At 44.7% G+C, this 15,958-nt stretch overlaps 1 protein-coding gene across 1 annotated transcript; it reads right to left on the bottom strand.

Annotated features, from left to right (window-relative positions):
- Positions 1-3: 3 nt before the first annotated feature.
- On the bottom strand, positions 4-10,062 carry dnaja2a (DnaJ heat shock protein family (Hsp40) member A2a). The gene is made up of 9 exons (XM_061245234.1): positions 9,904-10,062; positions 8,244-8,303; positions 7,296-7,522; positions 6,778-6,858; positions 5,092-5,225; positions 4,416-4,612; positions 2,188-2,332; positions 1,952-2,079; positions 4-1,613 (listed from the first exon to the last, which is right to left on the bottom strand). The coding sequence occupies exons 1-9, from the start codon at positions 9,979-9,981 to the stop codon at positions 1,425-1,427; spliced, it is 1,239 nt and encodes a 412-aa protein (XP_061101218.1). The 5' UTR covers positions 9,982-10,062; the 3' UTR covers positions 4-1,424.
- Between the last annotated feature and the right edge of the window lie 5,896 nt (positions 10,063-15,958).

Genomic DNA, 15,958 nt, shown 5'->3' with positions numbered 1-15,958 from the left:
GGAACGGGTGACAGCTTTTATTGTACAAGGAAAAATGGACACAAGATCATGTTCTGCAGAAGGGGCTGCTTGAGAGGTTGGGACAGATACAGGGACCGGTCTGCCATGTCCTCTGCACTGGTCTGTGGATGCAGACATGGAGGAAACCTTGGCAGGAAGCTCCGTTGACTTCTGAGTTTATTTTTTTTTTATGAAGAAATATTGGACTGGGAATAAGTACAGACTAAAATGAGTAAATGCAGATACTGCTGTCAAGTACTGTACACCTTACACAAATGGGACTACAACAGTGGTTATGCAAGATTATACTTTTTATAAAGGCATTTTCACTCCCAATGGCTGGGCCTAATCATAGTCTCCCAGCCCAAAGTGACTGATTTGCAGTCTGTTCCCACTCAGGATTATAAAGTGTCACATTTGGTATTCACTCACCCCCACGATTGATGCAACAAGCTTACATAGGGAAACACACTGAATATGTAGCTAGGCACTAACCTTAAATTGTACTCCTGCAAGAACTGTAAAGGTTCAACCAATATGTGAACAATGACATGTCTGCAAGAAGAAGCAGACCGGTTGTGTCCCCTGTATTTGGAAAAACTAAAGCTGGGTTTGGAGGGTGGCCATAGTTCAGGAGCAGATTTGGCCACGGTGACTTCCCTCTCACCAATGTACAATCCCTTAATTGGCAGCTGATCCAATCAGAACAGACGCATGCAAGGCCTTAGGAGTACCATGCGGTTACAGTGGGATACGTTTACAGATGACATGCTCAGTACAGGTCAAGAGATTTACATTTTATTTCGGCAACTTTAGAAGTTTTTTTCTTTTCTTTTTTTTTGACAGAAGTAATGTACCTCTTCGTCTGTAAATTTGAGACTTTCCCATGCTCTAATTTAGTTTCCCAGGACAGAATCCATTACTCTCCATCATGCAGCTTTTGAGGACAGACACTGGCTATGAAGTACCCCCCAAAGCAGCATCGGAGGCCTGCATCCTATACAACCCTACTGTCAATCATACCCCTTTCCTCTGTTTTAAAATCTATATATAAAAAAACTACAAACAGAAAGTGGTAAAAATCAAACCGGGATATAACCAAGCTAAAACCTTGGGATGGCAAGCGCGTCCCTAGGATTGGTCTGCATCTTTCCCACCCACTCAAGCCTCGAGGCAACACTTCTGCATTTTATTTCACGGTTCATTTAAATTAACAGAATACTATCATGACAAAAAAAAAAAAAAAAAAAAAAAAAAGTTACATGCTGAGCAGAGTGAGACTCGTGACCTTGTTCTGACCTGGACTGCCGGAGGCGGGGAGGGGGAGCGGGAATAGGGGCGATAGGTAGGTGTGGGGAAAAGTCCAAACCAGATGAAAATGTGGTACATTTTGTGCAGCATGTTTCGTCCCCCCTGCTCCGCTCCTATTGGTGGGCGCACTGCACCCCGGGGCCGTGGGGGCCGCTCTCGTCGTCGGAGCTGTCGTTGTAGGCCTCGCGGCGCTGGCCCCCGGCTGAGCCCTGGCCCACGTCGCAGTCCTGCAGGTCCACCTCCTCGGCGTCGGCCGAGATGATGGGAGGGTCCGCCCGGGAGGGCAGCAGGTCCTCCAGCTCCTGGGGTCACACCACCACGGCGCGTGTTAACGCCGCACACCAACACCACCCCCCCATTTACACCACACCAACACTGCACTTCCCCCCCCCCCCCATTCACACCATACCAAGCATTAACACTGCACCGGTCTCCCCTCCCCCCCCCCCCCCCCTCCATTCACACCACAGCAAACATTAACACTGCACCAGTCTTACCCTCCCTTGCTTCCAACCTGTGCCAGTTAAGGAAGAATCACAAAACCGGTGCCAATATGAAGTGATCACTGATGTGAACCAATCAGTGTTCCACTGTGGAGAGAAATGCCTTCCATGGGATATCCCCCCCAATCACCACTTACCACAAGTTTCTCTGGGCTGATCCAGTTGTTGTCAGGAAACTGGACCTCAAATTTTACGTACAAGTCCCCCTTTTCAAAGGGATTACGGTACTGTGGCATGCCCTCACCACGGACTACCCGGATGGAACCTGTGTCAACGAAAAGTGGGACCAAAATAAGAGTGGCAAATGACTAAGTGGCAGCCAAACGTTGCCCTGAATAAGAGTCCTAGTGGACTTGCCCTGGCTCAAGCGTACCTGGCTCGATGACTTTACCAGGGGGGTACTTCACCACAATCTGCCTGCCGTCCAAGTGCTTCAGCGTGAACTGGAATCCGCAAAGTGCCTCCACAAGGCCGATCTTGTGGGTCATGTGCAAGTCATGGGCGTTTCGTTTGAATGACTGTGGAACAGAGGGGTCATCGCATTAATTAGCTGGAAAAGTGCAACAGCAGGATGCCACACCAAGGCAGCATTTATCACCTTTAGCAAGCATTTGTTTTTGTACAGATTGTAAACAGCTAACACAAAAGCCAGAATAATCAATGAATGTTCCCCTGATGCTCAATTCGCCTTTTGAGCATACTGAATGCATCACGCTTGGTTTAAAATGAGGACATCCTTGGTGACGTGTGGCACTCTCGAGCCACCATAGCACCTTCCGACCTGTGACCGCTTCTCGGTTACCCTCTCCCCCTCTCCCATCTGAAGAAAATACGAAAGCAAGTCAGTTTCCAGTTTCCACTCTCCTCTAAAAATGATAAAATAAAAACCTCCTGCTGACCTCCTACTCCAGAAGTGGCAGTGAAGTGCCTAACAGCTCAAGTCCCAAGGGTTTCTGAAACGCTGACGGCCACCAGAATAAGTGCGCCGTGATTCCGCTAGCAGCACACGTCTTGTGGACATCCCTGGCGCTAGCTCAGACGCGCTCAATGCCAGGCGTCACAGGCAGGTGTTTCTCAAGTTACTTTAAGGACGCTGTTCAGAGGAGCCTGCCGCGGTCTGGAGGTGACACGGGTGTGGAAAGTCCTTCAGCCCCACAGTACAAGAGTTACATTTGGGCACACACAAGTCTCTTCAGCCCCACAGCATAAGGGTGACATTAGGGTACAGCCCACAGCACTCAATGAGGGGCAGGGCTGGACATTTGGGATTCAGAGTGGATTCCACAGGGACAGGAAGTGGATTTTGGTCCATTTCGACCCTGGGGCACACATCATCACTGTGTCTTGTAAGGTGTCCTTGAGTGCTCTGAAAGGCGCCCACAAATAAAATCTATTATTATTATTATTATTACTATTATCATGCCCAGGGTATGCAGTCAGAGCTACCAGGTCTAGCTCTTCAAAAGCATCAACGGACTTTACCTATGTTTGAGAATGCACCAACTTTTAATTTTCTTTAATTGTTTCTTTAATCTCAAATCCCACCCGAGCCTGTAACATCCAATTCACAAACTATGTACAAATACAGTTGGCGGGCCTCCTCTGAAACACAAGTCTGTCACCAACTGCTTCTTGTCACACGCAAGCCTGGCAAGTAGGCGCAAGCCTGGCACACAGAATGCCTGAGGAAGCCTCGTGTCCCTGTCCCGAGAGCAGCCCAAGAGCGCAAGCAACGAACGCCGCTATCCCTACCGACTGCATCCCTCCCATATCCCTGAGCAGCGCAAAGCCAATTATGCACTGCTCCCATGGACCCAGAGGGGTACAGCAGTCCTCATGAGGGGGAAGATCCGGAGGAGTCTCACTCCTCTCCCTCGTGCTCCTCTCTGCTCAAACGAGACAGCCCCTCATACGGGGGAAGATTTGGGGCGGTCTCACTCGTGCTCCTCTCTGCTCAAACAAGACAGCCCCTCATACGGGGGAAGATTTGGGGCGGTCTCACTCGTGCTCCTCTCTGCTCAAACAGAGCCAGGACAGCCCTCATAAGGGGAAGATTCGGAGGTCTCACTGCCCTACCTCGTGCTCCTCTCTGCTCAAACAGAGCCAGGACAGCCCTCATAAGGGGAAGATTCGGAGGTCTCACTGCCCTACCTCGTGCTCCTCTCCGCTCAAACAGAGCCAGGACAGCCCTCATACGGGGAGGATTCGGAGGTCTCACTGCCCTACCTCGTGCTCCTCTCTGCTCAAACAGAGCCAGGACAGCCCTCATAAGGGGAAGATTCGGAGGTCTCACTGCCCTACCTCGTGCTCCTCTCTGCTCAAACAGAGCCAGGACAGCCCTCATACGGGGAAGATTCGGAGGTCTCACTGCCCTACCTCGTGCTCCTCTCTGCTCAAACAGAGCCAGGACAGCCCTCATACGGGGAGGATTCGGAGGTCTCACTGCCCTACCTCGTGCTCCTCTCTGCTCAAACAGAGCCAGGACAGCCCTCATACGGGGAAGATTCGGAGGTCTCACTGCCCTACCTCGTGCTCCTCTCTGCTCAAACAGAGCCAGGACAGCCCTCATACGGGGAAGATTCGGAGGTCTCACTGCCCTACCTCGTGCTCCTTCTCCTGCAGCACCAGAACGATGTCCCCGGGCTCCACCCCGGGTGCCTGGTCGGCCTCCCCTCCGAAGGTGATCTTCTGGCCGTGCTTCATGCCCTTGTCCACGTGCACCTCCAGGATCTTCACCTCCTTCATCACCTTCTTCCCCTCACACTTTCTGCAGCGGTCCTTTTCGTTGATGACCTCGCCTGCCCACGGCAGAAACACAACCACACACTTCACCATAACAATAACAATCCCCTCACACATACACCCTCCTTCACCACGCATCGCTTACTGTTTCTGCCATTTTACAATTCCATGTCTTGTACCTTAGTTTACCAGTCTTAGTCTTAGTTGTGTGCTTTTTATTTCTCTGTCGATTTTACCCACTGTATGCTTTCGTAAAGCAAGCTTGGGTCTGAGGAACTAATAGGACTTCATTCAACGCATCCACACCCACACACACACACACACACACACACACACACACACACACACACACACACAAAACAGTCAGGTCAACAGTCAACAGTCAACTCCATTGCAATTAATTTTCTGAAGACCCGACACCGCCGGTCTGATTCACCACCTCCCTACATCTCATTTCTACGAGCAGCAGAGTGGGGCGGTGCCGACAGCGTGCAGGATTGAGGAGCCCCTCGGCGGCTCGGCCGGACGCGCTCACCTTCGCCGTTACAGTCCGTGCAGACGGACTGCATCTGTTGGACCATCCCTGGCCCCAGCTGTCTGATCATGATGCGCATGCCACGCCCCCTGCAGGCCGTGCACTTCTGGACCGCACCGGTCTTACCCCCCTGTCTGCGGGACGGACACGGCACGGGTGAGCGCACGCACTCCTACAGGTTACAATTCTCACATTTTCACATCCAGCATTTTGTAGGCGTCTGCCAAAGATCCTTGGACCTTGCTCGGTGCAGCTTCAATTGACAATTATGGCACAAGCTCCAGGTGTGGACTATGTGCCTAGCAATACATTACATTACGGCAATTAAGTGATGCTCTTATCCAAAAGCTTTATACGGCTGGATATATACTGAAGGTTAAACAGAGCTGGGACCCACCCGGGAATCAAACCTAAAACCTTAGTGCTGTGAACTCAGCTCCCTAACCACTGTGATACACTTGCACAGCAACCAACCAATCCCAAGCCACCTTTTCATGTTACACATCACAACCATCTTGCACTATAAATAGCGGCAGTCATTTCTTATCGCCCAAAGCAGACTTATCATCCCTCAACAGGATGAGGTTCTGACTCATTGTGGTCATTAAAAATCCCATGAAGAAGATTAAGGGTATTACCAAAATCACACAGAACCGTTTCAAAACATCACCACTTAATCACCTGATGTATTGTAGTTGGTAATCTGTAGTTTTTTGTGCATGTATGGACAAATTGTGAACTGTGGGTCAAATGCTTTTGAAAAACAAAATGGTGGCCATCTAAAATTCAGGCAGAGCAGACTCTTTATGGTATTACAGGCTTATGGCTTAAAGACACCATGGTACCTAGTGTGGCTTTGAGATAAAAATATTTAGCAAGAAATGTAGCATTCCTGAATCAGATTCACACAGTTCATTTGAATCTCCATCCACTCAAATTCAATTCTCAAAGGCTTCAACTTCCCAAAAATGTTTTTATCTCATTTACAAAATACAATTCCATATTATACACTTAAAGGTACAATAGGCAAGATGTTTGTGTTAAAACATTATTACAAGACCACTGTAAATCCCTTCCTATCATTGATAGGGGCTCACCGACATGACTCACCCTCTGCCTTAAATTTGGGTTTCAAAATATGCAGTTGACGGGCTGGCACTCTATAAGCAAAACACTGTATAGCTGTACAGTAATTCAAGCTCACTGGTTGAAAATTGGTTCCAATTGCCACAGCCAATTGTGTTTCAACATCAGTGCATTCACAGAGAAGAGGTGGGATAAACAGTGTTGTGGTTTGAGTGTGTTTGTTGCTGAAATTCCTCTCTTGACCCTGTCAGAAATGACCTATTGTACCTCTAAATTGAAGACTACAATCCCATTATTTTTCAATGAGCAGATACATGTGCCATTTAACTGCTTTTTGCCCAATTAAAACATGGATGAGCATGATTTGAGCAACAGAATGATTTATTGCAGTACAGTTGCTGAAAAGCATACTGGAGCCAAACCCTTTTCATTTGAACTGTGCAGACTTGTTACAGGATGCCTGCTTTTCACAACACCCAACACACAAACCAGCAGGAGAATCCACTACTATATTAATGTTGATCGGTGCGTACGTACACACACACACACACACACACACACACACACACACACACACACACACTATGCATGTTCACTTACCCGTTGCAGGCACTACATAGGACATTCTTGCTAAGTTGTAATTTTGTTGTCTTTCCATTGTACAGGTCTTCCAGAGACACCCTGTTTGAAGAAAATGTCGTTTTAGTCCTTTTTTAGAGGCTGCAAAGTAAGCAAGGTAAAGCTTCATTATATGTCCATAAGGATCAGTCACTAAACCAGATCTTGGAAGCTCCAGCGATTCAAAGCGTATACAAATTACACTTTCAAAGAACGTCAAATATGCATTCAGTTGGCTTTCAGAAAAAGCTTTTTTAATTTAGGATTCCCACAATAAAAATGAGAAATAGCGGTAATCATATATTATTGCCATTATTATTATTACTATTATTGCAAAGCAAGTACCCTTCAAATGTAAACAATCCACATTTAAAAAAAGATGTGGAAAGCATAACGCAATACATAAGCTAGAGCTTAAGACTTGTAAAATAAAGCCACTGAAGCATGCAAAAAATGGGGTGTGGGAGGAGGTTGGGAAACGGGGCTGCCGATCTGCTCACTTCAGCGGGTGGACCATGTCCTCTCCTCTTCGCCTGGCGCCATTCCGGCTCCGGTTGTGCCCGCCCATGAAGCCGAAGAGCCCCCCTCCGAAGATGTGGGAGAAGATGTCGTCCATGCCCCCGCCCCCGCCCCCTCCTTCCCGGAGGCCCTGCTCCCCATACCGGTCGTACAGCTCCTTCTTCTCCGGGTTGGTGAGCACTTCATAGGCGAAGCTGATCTCCTTAAACTGCAGTGGGGAGGGAGGGGCAGAATAAGGTCCCGGCATAGCCATCATAGCCACCATGGCCTCTACCTCCCCGATTACTGTACGAGAACGATGGAGGGACAAGGCCTCACAAATACAAGTAAGGCTGGAGCTGTCATTTTTGTAGCCATTGATTTTTCCCAATTCAAATACATGGCTTATTATTAAGAATATAACGGCATGAAAGTATCCAGACCGTGCCTGTGGACCCTCTTGGGAAATTAGTTCACATATTGTCCCCACTAAAACACCCCTGGCTTCACCCATGACAGGGTTAACGCTCTCCCATTACTTCTTTAAGGTTGTTGCAAGCCAAGCAGCCAATGACAGATTCAATCCTATCAATGGGTCTGGCTCACTATCTTATACAAATAGTGAACACATACAGAAGAAAGAAAAACAAGCCAAGTGATCGAATTGCATACATCCAGCATCACCATGCCTACAGGACCCCAAAGATAATCTGACCTAATCGCAGCTCAATTTCAACAGGCACAAAAGACTGGGGACAGGGAAACTGTGTAATTGGTTAGGCATGCCGATAATTTTGTGGCATTTAACATGACTGAAAACATATGGCCTCTCATGTCAAATGAACAACTGCCCAAAAAAAACCCCCGCTAGAGTTAATACATGGATGCACTGTGTGTTAACAGTTCAATGTTCTAATGGGGAATTTACATACATTTAAAACAGGTCTTACCTTATCTCCGGCATTTGGATTTTTGTCTGGGTGGTACTCTTTTGCTAATTTGCGATATGCCTGAAATGAAATGAGAAGGCAAAATGCTGTTAGAGTGCTATGCATTGTATAGTGCATCGGCGTCTGTGCGGAGGGGTGCCAGTGTCAATTGAGGGAGGGTTGTTCCTGGCAACCATCATACCCAGCATCGGAAGGGGAAAATGTCACATCAGCCTATAAACAAAGAGACCGGACAGTTGCAAATTATATTTGCAGGCTGGCTAGCGGTCTCTTTTGCTTACCGAATTTTCACATTTTTTACATACATTTACAGTACTAGTACCATTCAGTGAAGCATTTAAGACAATTTCATAAACCAACAGACGCGGTGCCTCAATTGGTATTTGAATGGGCAACAACCCGAATGGTCAACAACCCGAATGGTCAACAACCCGAATGGTCACCCCCAGTGAAACGTCAAGCCACACTGCCAGCTGGTGTTGAGACCATTACCATAGGTACCTAACCGTAACTGTCAGGGAATGACACACTACATGTGTACAAGGAAGTGCCGACTCACATCTATTCAGAGACAATGCCGTGGTGAAACCATAGTATGAATTAGCTTCCTTGCATATCCAAACAGTGCAAGTAACGTTGGCTGGCTAACTGTAACGTTTGATAGAACCAAATAATTAACACAGCTAATCAAGTTTATCCACATAATAGGCATTACCCAACCGCAAATGTATATCTGCGTGGTGACCAAATACTGCCAACAGTAATGTTAACGTGTATTTCCCCTTAAATAAACGGGCGACAGCATTTAAAATGCAACATGTGTAACTGTTAGCTAAAATTCCTTAGTAGTCTCAAAAGCAACGTACGCAAGCATTGCCACCAAATGTCACCAATAATACAGTCATTCCGTTATCGAAACAACGCAGACACAGAAAGAGGGACAAGGTTACGAAAAGCTACATTCAAGTTAAGCGAGCTAATCTCCGACTAGCGAGGGGCCGAAAAATGCAGTCCGTGAGGTGTCTTATCTACGATCACCAGAAGCGTTTTCTCCCCAACCAGAAAGATGTAAACATATTATATAGCCAGCTAGCTAACGTTACCGAACTGCGTTAGTCGAACACACGTTGGCATTTTCTCCTTTCCATCAACCCGGGGGGGATAGCATGTATATACGTGACTGGCCAGTCGTTTATTGTAAAAAGAAACGTGTAGTAAGCTTATTTCGTTTCAGCGTTATCGATTATGCGTGAGAAACGACGCATGTTATCTAGTTAGTTAGCTACTAAGCAACCTTACGCCGGTAGCTCGCAAGCTAATCGTAGTTCAAGCAAACGCGTTACCCTGCTATCAGAGTTAGCTACGGGGTTGTAGATTGAAATCAACTGCCTGGAAGACAATTATATAATTCTGAGCAACAGCACAACAGTCAAAGAAACAAATAGATCCAAAATGAGACACAAAAATCAGACTGGGAATGTTTAAATGAATTTCAACAGGGCCCCGCAGCAGCCATCATAGCGAACAATTCGGCTAACTTAGGCCACAATTATTAGCCAGTCGACTACAGCGCTTCCTGAAGCAAGGAGGAATAAAGTCCCGGTTATGAACGTCGCTTAGGTAACCTGTACGAGACCGAAGATAACCGAATCAACTGTACCTTTTTCAGGTCGTTTTCAGACGCAGATGGAGACACTCCGAGGATGTCGTATAGCTTAGTATCGACAACGTTCGCCATGATGCAGCTCAAAGAAGGACCTACAAGGGAAGTGTAGCTGAGTAAAAGGAGCCGGCCGGAAACGTCATACGCAATACGTCAACTTTAACCCGTGGGTTTGCGTCACATTTGTTCCACGACAACGTGAGCCGCGGAACAGGTATGCGGACGGATTCTGGAATCCATATATTTTAATAATGAACCGACTCAGCCTCCAAACTTTACCAACTGATTATGTTTTCCAGCATTGCTAGTTCTGACCATCTATAGTCATTCTATTTAACTTAGTCTTCCCATAAAGCCATTATAAAGCATGTCATCATAAAGGCGCTCAGGATAGTGAAAATGTAAAATGGCATGACCCTGATTCTGGTTAATACCCTGAATCCAACTAATCTATCGATTGTTTTTTCTTGTATCTGGGTCTTGATACGCTACGCCGTTTTGTGCGATACTTCTGTAACAGTCCCAAATGAGGCAATTATAAGGATCTTTTTAAGCGGCTCTGATCAGTGCCACCAGATGGCGCGAGACTGCCGATGTCATGGAAATTCCTGCGAGACACCAAGTTTGCATTCAAGGGAAACGTTGAACTGGTCAATATTTAATAAAGCTTATTATTCCACTAAATTGTCCGAGTCTAAGTGCTGATGTAATTAAATTGGTGTTTAGCTAATCAATAGTTGCTTCCACATAGTTACATGATGTAGCTGCCAGGCTGAAGATTACAGAGAAAAAACAAATAAATAAATACATTCACTCCAGCTTGTAGAAAGGAATATGTTATATTAAATCAGATTAATAGACGATAACATTATATATTTTTCTGGGGGAATACAAGCCAAAAAAAAGCTACAAAGAGTCAGTGTTTGTCGAGAAAATATTTCCACCTCGAGCTCTGCATTTCCATGGAATAGGCTATTAAATGCTATCTGAATTAATAAGTGAGAGCAGTCTTAAAAGCGGCCAAAACGATAGGCAAATGCTCAGGCTTATCATACTTATCAGAAGCATTTGAATAAATTAATAATTTTAATATAGAAAGCCACTATCAGAAAAGACAGCGCACGCTTTTGAATTCAATTAGGCTTTCAAATGTAAATATTCTATGAGATAGCCTACTGATTGCAATGCACGCATACACACACACACACACACACACACACACACACACACACACACATCAGGGTATCAGGATATCAGGACAATCTGTTTTCTAGCATGAAATCCATGTCTGTTGTCTGGGGAGCTGGGGTTTACATTTTACATTCAAGCATTCGTGCCCTTACCCAGAGTAACTTACAGTGCACATGTACAGGTTTAGGCAATGAACAGTGCTGATGTCAAGTCATCACGGTCACAATCAGTACTTGTCAATACGTAATTGTACGACATGCAGTGAGATATCATCGTAGGTGCAAGATGGAAATAGAGGATGTAGGTTAGGAATCAAATGGGATTTTAATTGCATTTAATCTGTATTTATAGAGGGAGGTGAAGCAAACATTAGAAGACACACTCGAGTTAGGCTTATGGGATAGAGTTTTGTTGGCTTTATATTTGGCATAGGTGATATAAAAATATGAAGTGCTCTGAAAGAGATGCGGTTTAAACAGGTTATTTCAGTCCACAGCAGGAGACGGGCAGCGACCCTGCTGTCCTGATTGTAGTGGGGAGCTCATTCCACCACTGAAAGCGGGGGAGGGGAGGTGGCATGATAGAGAATAGATGTGATCAAGGAAAGAGCCCCTTTACAGGGTGATAGAAAGGCAGCTAGAGGATTCAGAGTGGAATCGCCTGGCAGGAGTGGCAGGCTTGATAATAGATTGCAGATAAAATGGCGCGGCTCCTCTTGCTACAGCACAGGCCTAGAGATGCGTGTGTTGTTCAGGCTGAAATTGGCGGCCAGTGGAGGGAGAGACATGACATTCACACACTTTGGTTGATTGTAGACGACATGGGCAGGCCTAATGGTACCTGCGGGGAGACCACCAAAGCAGAAAATCACTTTAGGTGCACATTCAAATCATAATATCTGTCAACATGTGGAATCGAATTGCTCTATAAATCTGCAGTACCCTAGAGGTCAGACGCCCCATTAAAACATTCAGAAGATAATACACTTTAACTTGTAAGCCAATATATGCCTGCTATTTTGCTTGCAGTCTAAAGTGTCTCCATCACTGTTTTGGGCCTGCGTGATCCTGGTAGCTTTGCAGAGCATTATTCATTTTGTGGATAGAGAGAAATGCTACACATGCAGGCAACTGAGCTTTATTTCGAGGGTGAGAAAAGTCTTCACAGTGATAAACTGCAGTTGGGTTGTGCAATACAAATATTTGGTAGCAGGTCATGTAGACAGTGAAAAATGGTAGTTGCTATGTGGTTCAACGATACTCATATTTTCTCTTCTCTGCCCTTGCACAGAGTAGCTAAGTATGTGAAGTGTTGGACTTAGGGTTCAGTGATCGTAAAAATATCTGCTAGTTGAAAAGCAGTTATATTGTTTTAGCACTTTAGCACTGAGCACTTTATTAGGAACACTTTACACTAATACCAGGTAGGGCCTCCCTTTGCTCCCAAAACAGCCTCAATTCTTTGTGGCATGGATTCCACAAGATGTTCAAAACATTCCTTTGAGATTCTGTTCCATGTTGACATGATTGAATCATGTAATTTCTGCAAATTTGTCAGCTGCACATTCATACTGCAAATCTCATGTCCTACCACATTCCAAAGGTGTTTTATTGGATTCAGATCTGGTGCCTTGAAAGTCCACTGAAGAACATTGAACTCATTGTCATGTTCATGACACCAGTTTGATTACTTTTTCTTTGTGGCATGGTGCATTATAATGCTAGAAGTAGCCATTAGAAGATTGTGTACATTGTGGCCATGAAGGAATGCGCATGGTTAGCAACAATACTCAAATATGCTTGGGCATTCAAGTGATTATTGATTGGCCCAAAGTGTGCCAAGAAAACATTCCATTTGCCAATACACCACCGCCACCAGCCTACACTGTTGACACAAGCCATGTTGGGTCCATGGATTCATGCATGCGAATTCTGACCCTACCATCTGTATGCCTGAGATTCATCAGATCAGGCTACGTTTTTCCAGTCTTCAACTGCCTGTCTTTCACCAACAATCATGCTACTGAATCACTGAGATCACTGAGATCACATTCCCCCCCATTCTGATGGTTGATGTGACCCATGTCTGCATGATTTTATGCATTGCACCGCTGCCACATGATTGGCTGATTAGATATTCACATTAATAACTCGGTGTACAGGTGTTCCTAATAAAGTGCTCAGTAATACCAGAGTTCTTGAAACTGGCCAATTTTATAGCGATGTAAATATATTATAATGAGCGCGGTTTTGAAAAGGATGAGACGTGTTGTGTTGGTTGGCACTTCCATTCAAAATAGCACATTTTGAAACACATCTCACCTGTTTCAAAACCAAACTCAATGCCATTACTACAGTGGTTCCCAACCTTTTTTGGCTCGTGCCCCCATTTTGACATCACAAATTTCTGGCAACCCCAGAGACTTTTTTTCTCTAGAATTAGTTCTTGATCATGTTTGTTCCTGATCAGGAAATACATGTACAGTTAGGTAAGATACAAGGCTTGATAAAAAAAAAAAATTAATCAATTACTACACATTTCAGGCGACCCCATTTGAATTCCGCGGGACCCCACGTGGGGTCGCGACCCCAAGGTTGAAAAACACTGCATTACTACAATGGTAACTGGCTCGCCAACTAGCGATTTTGGTATTTCTACGTTTCGCCATTTCTGTGTTATGGATGCCTTAAAAAATAACTCAATTTAAATCCAACGGATCTCGACACAATACCACTCATTTTGTTGGCAATTCAGACATATACGTGCTTTTTCAAATTTCATGACTGCATTTTATTAAATTTCAATTAGACCTAAAAATGGTGAATTGTCCATAGACTTAACATGGGGGAGACGCATGCTAACACAAATTAGGCTAATTGCACAGCGCTCTAATATCGCGGGCAGGCAGTAGATGCCATTTCGCGCACTGCCAGTAGTAGTAGCCAGCCTGACGGACTGTCTGAAATGGCAAGCAAGGACTCATTTTTTTCATTCTGTTTGGTCATGATCTAACTTAGCCTAACGTTAGACATTGCTGTCTCTAGCCAAATGCATGTATCATAGTGAGCACGGTTAAATCATGCATCGTTATGCATACTAGCTATGAAAATAAAACCTTAAACTGTAGAAGGTTGAGAAGCACAAATTTATCATCAATGGCAACATAAAAATTCCACTTTTTGCCAGTAGATGGGATCAGCGTATAAGAAATGGGGAGAATTAGATTTTCTTTACTTAAATTAGCTAGTGGGAACAGATTATTTAATTTTATAATAAATATTTATTTATTATAAAACTGATTTCATTTCTGTTCTGTGTTTTTATGCCGTTGTTTTTTGTGTTGCAAATTCATGGAAAGGATCAATGGCATCATAAATTACTCTGCGTAAGTAATCCGATGCATCAATAGAAAAAACGCATAATCAGTTGTGTACTGTCAATATTTCATGACTCATACATATTGATCAAATACATTTTGATCCAAATTCATTGTAACTAAGGCTCATCAAATGTTTTGTAAAAGAGAAATGGGTCATCGGTTTGCTTAAATCGATTACATATTTGACTCTCTACAGCAAACCACAACAATTGGTACAAACCTGTCAGTGTCAGTGATAGCATATTATAGCTCCACCTTTGATACTGTCCTGAAGCCTCATTCCACCATAATCAGCTACAGGCCTGTCCTAAGTGAACATGCCACTTGTGACACTATAGTCCAGTGTTTTTCAACCTTGGGGTTGCGACCCCACGTGGGGTCCCGCGGAATTCAAATGGGGTCGCCTGAAATGTGTAGTAATTGATAAATTTTTTTATTTTTTTTATCAAGCCTTGTAGCTTACCTAACTGTACATGTATAATAAAATGTCATTTTGTGCACTAATCTGGCTACTCTGTATTTGCAACACAGTATAACAAACATGACCAAGAACTAATTCTAGAAAAAAAAAAGTCTCTGGGGTCGCCAGAAATTTGTGATGTCAAAATGGGGTCACGAGCCAAAAAAGGTTGGGAACCACTGCCATAGTCGCAGCAGTCATCCATTAAGTCAGTCACATGTTCAACTAATCTGAGAGTTTAGCCCATTCGGCTGTAAGGGTAATTTTCTTAATTGACAATGTGTGTTAACATAAAGACAATCACATGATTACAAATAACCTTTTAGTGTTAATCCTTATTACTATTAGACCACTTTCTGAATTAAGTGCTTACTAAAATGGTTGGCATTTATATAGCGCCTTTATCCAAAGCACTGTACAATTGATGCCTCTCATTCACCCATTCATACACACTCACACACCAACGGCGATTGGCTGCCATGCAAGGCGCCGACCAGCTCATCAGGAGCATTTTGGGGTTAGGTGTCTTGCTCAGGGACACTTCGACACCGCCCGGGCGGGGGATCGAACCGGCGACCCTCCGACTGCCAGACGACTGCTCTTACTGCCTGAGCCATGTCGCTTACTAGGAGTCTTTCTCTGTCTCTCTCCCAGCAGACAGACAGCCTTTGACCTTAATGTCTCTGCTTCTCAGCTAGCACATTCTGGTCTTACAGCAAGGTCAGCAAGGGGTATTCAGAAGACAAAATACTGATAAATGTTAGTAGCCAGCTTCATGTCTTTTTGTTTTGGTAAAGCCCCTCCTCCTGAAAAAGTGCGTATAAGAGTCTTACTATGTTTGATTCAAATCAGAAAGCCGGTAAGCTTTCTCACTTTCTGTAATTTCTTCGCAAATAAATGCGAAAGTTAATTCAAGTATAGCTATCGTTGTTTTTACTGGGATCTGTTTCATCAGACGTTGCTCACCTGTGAAATGTTAAAAAGGGCATTTTTCCCTAACACAGCACTTGAATACCTTGAGT

This window comes from Conger conger, chromosome 6 (assembly GCF_963514075.1).
Source record: "Conger conger chromosome 6, fConCon1.1, whole genome shotgun sequence".
Taxonomy (NCBI): domain Eukaryota; kingdom Metazoa; phylum Chordata; class Actinopteri; order Anguilliformes; family Congridae; genus Conger; species Conger conger.
The sequence above is the reverse complement of the archived record's forward strand: the minus strand, read 5'-3'. Positions and strand labels throughout refer to the sequence as shown.